The sequence below is a fragment of the Cucurbita pepo genome, chromosome LG20 (genome assembly GCF_002806865.2).
Source record: "Cucurbita pepo subsp. pepo cultivar mu-cu-16 chromosome LG20, ASM280686v2, whole genome shotgun sequence".
Classification (NCBI taxonomy): Eukaryota; Viridiplantae; Streptophyta; class Magnoliopsida; order Cucurbitales; family Cucurbitaceae; genus Cucurbita; species Cucurbita pepo.
In genome coordinates, this window is record NC_036657.1 from 2,428,735 (window position 1) to 2,437,434 (window position 8,700).

An 8,700-nucleotide genomic window follows, 5' to 3' on the forward strand; every position below is an offset into this window, starting at 1 on the left:
AAATTAAAATATTTTACATTGCCTTTTCCTCTTCATCTTTGTCCTGCCGACAAAAACAGAAAGAAATTGCTTGTTTATGGTTTGAAAAACATAAAAGTTCGAAAGACGAACTGAAAAAACCAAAGCCCAACGCACATCGATCATCGATCGGTCAACACTTTCGAGAAGGGGAAATTTGGTGGATCAAAACTTCAAAATTGTAGACATTTATCGAAAATCAACACATAGATACTGAAGAACGAAGAAATGGGTTATAAATTATAAAGTCGAAAATGAATAATGATTTCATTCCACTATAGTTTTCTGTATACAAACAAGCATCTTCTTACCATAAGCTACAATGGAGGTATTGAAAGAAAATGAAGAAGAAAGGCTACCAAGAAAAGCTCAAAATGGGTGGAGAAAGAACTCTGAAAATTTAAAGAAGAAAAAGAAGAAAGAACAATGGTCAATCAGACAACAACATAAGCGATAAGCCCTCTGGCTTTTTCTGTATGTTGCAGCTTTTCTCTATTTCTATGGAATCAATTAAGGATAACCAATCCGACTAAGGTGAAGAATTTACAGGAGCTTCATGCTATCTTTATTCTCAGGAAGTTCTACATGATTCAATCACTTCGGTTACGGTTTTATGCGTCTCCGGAGAAATCATGTTCAATGTCAAATGAAACGCCTGGAGACAAGAAGATCAAACAAATATTATCTGCACAAGATTTTTCAGTCCAAACACATGGGTTGAATATGCAATCACATAACCATCATCCCAAGAAAAACCCATTAGAGTTTCATGCTGTGTGATCATTAGGAATGGTTGAATACATACCACAAATCGCTCCAAAACTGGCACGAGAATTGCTAGGCTGTGATCTGGAAGACAGTCGACAATGGCATCGCGTATGCCCTGGCTGTGAAAACAAAGAAACATAATCCCTTGAATATATCCACAAGAAAGCTTAATTTAGTTGTGTAATATAAGAGAAAAACACTAACCTTTCAGTTGAAAGAAATGCAAGAAGTAGCGCTGAATAAGCCTCAACGATCATCTTTTCTGCTTCCTTTTCACCTTCCAGAAGAGCTACCTCCTCATTCTGTTCAAATATCACAAATGTATAGTTTGGTATATATCATATCAAAATTATTACCTCGGAGCATATCCTTATTATATGTCCAAGGTCACTGCAAATCTTGCACTCAATTGGTCCATCAAGTTCGAGTGAAATTTTACTAACCCATGGCAAAGATTCCCCTTCTCCAACTGCTTCGCTTGCTCCTTGGTTGGCCAGAAAGATTGAACATATTAGAGGAATTACGTTGCTATGACCCTTTTCTGGTCCATGCACGCTAGGTATCAAAACACTAGCTGAAGCAAGCCGTGATCTGCGTACCATCGGTTCGTTGAGTATAGTTTAAAACTGCAAGTTAAGTTTTCTACAGTAACAAAGTAATTTATTGGATTGTTTAGGCCCCATTTAGTATTTGAAAATTGTGTTCGTCTTCTCACAGAATTTTCATAATGGTCTTCAAAACAGCAAACTGCTGCATAAAAAACTGAAGTAACACTAACCTGTTATGACCATCCTTCTCCACCAAGTTCACAAGCAGGCCCAAAATCGCAACAAGAAAATCAAGCTCTTGATCCGTTAGGTGCTTCTCGTTCTGAGACTCAAATTCGAGACTCAATGTATGAGCTTTTAATCCATTTAAGGTGGATGAAGTGGAGCAGAATGAAGGAAAATGGTTGGCAATCAGTGAACACATAGTTTCTAGTCCTCCACAGGAAGCAATTTGTTGACAGCCAACATGATTATCATTGGTCAAGTTCATCAAAACCTGAAAATAGAAGACAGATTGAGCGGTGTATATTTATAATATTAACACAAAATAACTACTAATACGTCAGCCAAATCTTGGGAGTAGAATAACTGTGATATCCCACATTGGTTGGGGAGGAGAACGAAACACCCTTTATAAGGGTGTGGAAACCTTTTCCTAGCAGACGCGTAATAGGAAAGCCCAAAAACCTTGAGGGAAAAGCCCGGAAGGGAAAGCCCAAAGAGGACAGTATCTGGATGAATACCAGTTCCGCTGTGTAACTCCGAAAGACGCGTTTTAAAAACATTGAGGGGAAGCCCGAAAGAGAAAGCCCAAAGAGGACAATATCTGCTAGCGGTGGGCTTGGACCGTTACAAATGGTTCAGGAAGTTTATTAGATTATTAGGTATCCAACCGAAGATATTCAACTCAATAATTACCCTGAAACTTTAACATTCAAAAACTAAATGAGAAATAATCTGTAAAGAATGCTAGAGAAAGTGCAAATAATATTAGTAAACCTTGATAGAAGTAAGAAGGCAGTCAGCTACTAGGTTGAATCCCTCCTCATTAAAGGATGCCAAGCTTGAAATTTCATTGAAGAAATGGCTTTCTCCACTGATTGATTCTTTCTCAGTCGTCATCACCTGAGATTTTGATCCATTCTCGAGATCTCTAAATTTGACCACCCCTTTTTTAGCCCGAGATTTCTTCTCTTTCTGTGAAAGTAACTCCCACTTGGAGGGTTCGAGATCACCCTCGTCAAAAGCAAAGGGATCCTGGTCCTCTGAAAGGTTAAGCTCACAAGCAAAAGGATCGGGATTATTATTTTTCTCTACAGGCTGATTATTCAATGCAGTTGCTCCATCATCCGTACTTCTTGATGTCACACTGGATGAACCAGATGTGAAGCATCTTTGCCTCATCTTGAAGAAACTGGAATTTTCCAATGAAGTGCTAGTAGTTCCAGAAGCTGTTAGAGTATTGTCTAACCGAGCCGTGGCACTCCTCATGTTCTGGGATATAATGGAGCTCTTGTCAGACAAAGTACTCTTGGTGTTACACCATGTCTTTAAAGTACTGCTTGGTATAGTTATCTTTCTGTTTGCTGCAAATGTAAGAGAAATCAATTTTTTTTAAAAACGAAAAGTAACCATTCATGTAAAAGAAAATGATGAAATATGAAACGCTGCATCAAGAAAAAAACAGCACGTACAAATTGGAAAACCATTACCTTCACGATCTGCCTCTGCAAGCAATTTGGAAGTTTTGTGAGACCCATCAAAGAGATCAGCTAGCTTCTCATTATCTAAACCAGCAGCAGAACTTTTGCGTAAATAGAGACCTACAATGAAGCGGCATTGATCAACATCAGATGACTTTGAAAAACAACATAATGAATGAAAATGAAAAGAAAACCCGCGTGTGGTTAGTTACCTGAAAGAATCTTGATGACATTTAACATGATTTCCGTGAAAGATTGCGGTATTCCTTGACCCTCCAAGTTTCTTTTAATTCCAAGCAAATGACTCTGTCATTAATGTAATTACAAAAAAGATTGAAAAGAAGTCCTAAGAACTGTGTATTTGATTAATTTTATGGGGAGAGAGAGTGAGAGAGAGAGACCACTTTTGTGCATACCTGGTTTTCTTTACTGAGGAATGTGGCATTTTCCATTATCTTCAAACACTTCAAAAGAAGCATCAGGCTCTGCAGAAAGTTTTCATATCTTGCATCCTTTGTAGACAGTGAAATACGCTTTACACAACCCTGAAATAATGTGCCACAAAATTTTCTGATATTCCATATATTATAAGGATATTCTAACGTATGAAATAGAGACTAAAATTCATCGTTTACCAAGAAATGTAGCTATTATTCATATTGAAATGAAATAAAAACAGTTCTATATCATTTGGTGACTCTTCTGGTTAAACCATGGGCCCCAACCAATGATGTCAGACCATACTACACTGAGCTACAAATGACAACCATAGTTCAGCATTTCCTAACAATAACAAATCAAAACGAAAAAGAAAATATGGCACTGTTGACATCTATATATACATAAACTTTAAGGTAAAAAGAATACCACTGATTCACTGAAACAGAATTAATAAAGTTACACTTTGTTTTTCTTTTCCTTAGCATTTTTCAATTTTTTTTTCCTATTCTTTGCAAGAAAGAGGAGGAAAGTCAAAGGTATCAGTTCTAGGTTTGTAGGCTAAATTTGGAATACGATTATGCAATCAATGATTTTTGTGTTCTTCGGTATTTATAAAACAAGGAAAAAACTAATTCAATTTCTGTGCCAATAGATTCAGAAAGGAGGAAATATTTGTGAATGAATGCAATTAAAGCTACCATTTAAAGTTTAAGGTTAGAAAGGGAATGGGATGAATATATATCAATTTGTCTAAATATGGGTGTTCTGCTGGCATTCACTTCAAATTGCTTTTTGTAATTATTCTCCCACTGTGATCAATTCATATTGGGGTATCTTTCTGTAACCTTTGTTGGGGAGAGTACTTTTCATTTACATAATTAATTTTTTGAAACTATGCTTTCATTGAGAAAAATGAAAGAATAAATAAGGTAACTACTAAGAGACGTCCAACAAACTACCAAGCTCTCGTCCAAGAGAATGAAGCCTAAATGACCATTATAAAAAAACCTTAGAAACAAAAGCCCAAACTAAGGTATTAAATCTAATGATCTCCCATGACCCCTCCCGATACCTCTCTCCTCCTCTAACGTTTCTCTCTAACTAAATACTCCATAAAACAGCAAAGAAGCAAGCCCAGTGCCAATGATTTCCTGTTTAACATAAAAATAAAGCTGGATCCTTCCCTAAATTTCCATCCCCACGTTGTAGCTACTGCAGATTTGTATAACGAAACAGTAATGAGATCCCAAAAAACATACAGGCTCACACCTCCATATTGGAATGGCAATCCTTGGCAACCTCAAAGACAGCGTCAAGTCCTCCTAGCTCTCGCAATTTTTCCTTGAAGTCGCCTCCATTTTTTCTTACAGCACCAGATGCTTCTGAGAGGATGATAGGAGATTCACAAGAATTAGCAATATAGAACACTGAATTGGCAAGATTCAGAATGTGAAACATGCGGCTAACATATGAAGCAAACAAAAACCAAAAAGACAGACGGTATGGTTGTGAAGTTAGCCAAGTGGCCAAGAATGTGCATGAACTATTTAAACCATATGCAGTAACTCCACGTGGTAAGATAACATAAAATACAAGTTATAGATTTGAATCCCCAACTTTTTGGGGGAAAAAAAAGAGAAATTTTAGCTATCCAGAAAGTGGGTTGAACAAATAAAATTAGTTATTAGGTCAAATACTGAAACTACATAGAAATTCTTTAATAAGCCAATCCCCATGTATCATTAAAAAAGAAAGCATGGTGTTACTTGACAAAAATATAAGGAATTGAATGAACTTTTAACGAACAGAACGTTCATAGTCAAACATCTAAAAATAAATTCTTCCAATGTTGGCAGGAGGGAAATCCATAAATGGTATCTAAAGACTAAATAATTATTTGACCATCTATCTGTTCAAGCCCGTTGGTCAGGAGGCTTCATTCATCATGGTTAATGAATTATAACTTCTTCACTTAACATCTACAAGGCTTGAAATTCCTCGGATATGTGATCATTATAATAAAAGCAAATGATGTAATTTCTAACATGAGACAGACAAGAGGATTGTATACCTTCAAGGGAAATGGTAGTCAAGCAAGCTTTCTCTATAGTCAGTAATGCAATCCATTTTGGACACAACTCTGGTCTATCAGCTGTGCCAATGTCTATGCTTCTTGATTTTATTTCCTTGCAACTTACAAGAATTTCCTCAACTTTTGACAAAATTGCAGAAGAACTGGAGTCCAATCTTGTTGCTGTACTTTGTAGGATGTCAGAATCCGTTCGAAGTACTAAAAGTTTATGGCCAATTCTTGGTGCTTTCACTTCAGCAGCCATAGAGAGAATTGGTTTCAACAATTTAATTAAAAAACTAACATAATTTGGTGATTCGAGAAGGTGATCGTCTTGACCCTGAGATTGTGAAATTAAAATATATTTGAGAGCCATATCGTCATCATAAAGCACATCTTTGCTTGAGAGAGTTTAATACAAAAGAAATAAACATTATCAGATACAATTCAGCATACAGCTCCATACTCTTAAAACACCATAAATGGTTGAACTCAATAACTAAGGAGAACGCAAAACGTTAAAGAGCAAGATCACTTACATCACCCGTCAAAATGTAAAAAAGAGTTGCAGCAGCTAGATTGCTGGCTGAGTCATCAAAGCTAAGACCTAAAACCGCATCAATTATTGTCCTTGCCATCCTAAAAGAATATATTCGAGTTCAAATACAAATTTGCAAATTCGAGCACTAAAAAATGGATAGTGAGAGTCTTTACTGTCGACAAAAATTAAAATATCCAAAAATAAAAGAACCATCTTTATATTCAGTTTCCATGCACATCATGTTCAAAAAAACCTATCATGAGCAGAGTTAAGGCATCCATACTTCATCAAAGAGAAGTTTTCATTATAATAATTGGGGAGGAAGACCATGAATTTCTCATACACTAACGAACAAATTAAGAATTTGAAGAACTTTCTGTTTTCCAGTCTTCAATCTTCACCTATAACTATGAGTAACCAAAAGGCAATTAAATTTTTACATACCCATGAGTTCGTAGAAGCCGCCGTTGCTGCGCGGTACTGCAAATAGATAACAAGGACAACAAACTTGCCCTTCTGATCCGAACTTGCTGGCCCTTCCTCAGCCCATCCAACGCGAAATTCACCTCATCTACGTGCTCCATCATCTCCCCAAACTCCTGGGCTTCCATTAAAGTCGATGTAGAAGAAATCGCCAGCTGCGAACACTTAAGCACCTCTAGTTCCCTTTTCTCAATCTTGACTTTCTTGGACTTCTTCTTGCCCCCGTTCAGCGAATCGTCAAAGGAGGATCTTATAGGGTTTGCTGAAAACGAACCTTGTGAGGAATTAGTGCCGTATGGCTCAGAATCGAAAGTGGACCATCTAGAAGAGGAGTCTTGTGACGAGAAAGCGATGCCAAATAGCGGGTCCTGAGAACTTTCCTGAGACAGAGAGTCACCAAAAGAATCGTGAATGGCGTCGTTAGAGGAGTCGGATAAAGACCTCGGAAGACCACGATTCCGGCGGCCGTACTTCCTGACGATCATCGCTGGATCCTAGGCGACAATTGGGTAGCTGCTTAGCTTATCTTCCAGCTCTCGAGCATAACATTTGAAGAAAAGCGAAGGGCTTTGAGCGGTCGGAGCAAAACACAAATCCGACGGAGTTGGTAGAGCTGAGAACAATCCAAGACTTGGTCTCCAAACTCTTTCAGCACGATTAAAGAAATTCTTCGAATCACGCCTTCAGGGTTTCTTCTGATTTCGGATGTAAAAGATGTTTTCTTCTCTTCTACCATTGGCGTGAGACAAGGCTAATACCGTAATTTCCTCTCCTGAACTTATAGAACAATAATACTAATGTTTCATAAACGAATGCTTTCATAATGTACTATGGTGTCTTCTTTAATCCAACTCAAATTCGTAATTTTCATACATACATACATACATATATATATATAGAGGTATAATTTTCAACTCAATTTTTTATGATCTACAAAAGTCTTCACTTCAATGTTGTTCATCTTCGGCGATTTGAGTTATAGAGACAATTGCAAAGTGTTACAACTGTATTCTTATGACAGTGGGACAACGATTATGCCACACTTATTCTAACCAAGTGAACAAGTTAGCCGTGAAAAATTTGGACTTAGCGGACAATGTCGGCATATGCTCGAGCCTCGAGTCACGTTTGTGGAAAATATTTTAGAAAACGTGAACGATAAAATACATTTGAAAACAATTTGAAAAAAACAACATTATATGGCTATAAGTAAATAAATGAACATCACGACTTAAATAACGTGTATGAATAGAGAACGACTAGTCACATCACTTGTTAATATATTTGTGGAGCTTTAGTCCTAATGGGTGTACACATGATTTTGGTGAACGGTCATATACTCTCGTATTGACACAAGTATGAAACAATAAAAACCTATCTAAGATGAAAGCAGGAAAAAAATGGCTTGAAACGGACATGCAGTCAGACGAGCATGACCGAAACATCCGACATGCAGACATAAACAATATTTCTTGATATAAGTGAATCAATCCTATAAATATCATTACTGCTGCAAGAGTGTCACACTACTACAAAGCTGCAAGTTCATGAAGTCCTTTAAGTGGGAAGGGTAGGTAGGGGTAGCATCTTCCCAAACCACATCGTAAGTGTTCTAAGAGCATCCAATCAACTCAACAACGTTTGGAGGCCTAACATTTGATATAGTTCTGATCTCTGTCAACAATTCCCGCTTAGACTCTATAGAGAGTTTAGAGTGGCGTGTAAGTGAGGACTCTGGAGAGGTAGATTGCGAGACCCCACATTGATTAGAGAAGGGAATGAAAACAAGTGTCAGCGAGAACACTGGGCCTCGAAAGGGTGGATTATGAGATCCCACATCAATTGGAGAGGGAAACAAAACATTCTTTATGAGAGTATGGAACCTCTCCCTACTAGACGCGTTTTAAAAACCTTGAGGGAAAGTTTAAGAGAAAAAGCTCAAATAAGACAATATTTACTAGCGGTAAACTTGGGCCGTTATAGTTTGATTATTGCAACTTGTACTCCACTCCTTATTTCAACGTCTGATGTTTTGTCCTATTAACTCTTAAATGGCTAATTTGAAGCTAAGCTTCCAAGGTGTTGATTCCAGAAGCTTAATAGCTAGCTCAAACTCGAACAAACTCA

General features: G+C 37.3%; 1 protein-coding gene across 1 annotated transcript; it reads right to left on the minus strand.

The window, feature by feature from the left end:
• Positions 1 to 254: 254 nt before the first annotated feature.
• Positions 255 to 7,311, minus strand: LOC111783032. The gene is made up of 13 exons (XM_023663908.1): positions 6,535 to 7,311; positions 6,089 to 6,188; positions 5,550 to 5,889; positions 4,748 to 4,860; positions 3,454 to 3,582; positions 3,250 to 3,343; positions 3,047 to 3,157; positions 2,334 to 2,920; positions 1,565 to 1,830; positions 1,230 to 1,377; positions 991 to 1,088; positions 824 to 905; positions 255 to 673 (listed from the first exon to the last, which is right to left on the minus strand). The coding sequence occupies exons 1-13, from the start codon at positions 7,056 to 7,058 to the stop codon at positions 590 to 592; spliced, it is 2,676 nt and encodes an 891-aa protein (XP_023519676.1). The 5' UTR covers positions 7,059 to 7,311; the 3' UTR covers positions 255 to 589.
• Positions 7,312 to 8,700: the final 1,389 nt, after the last annotated feature.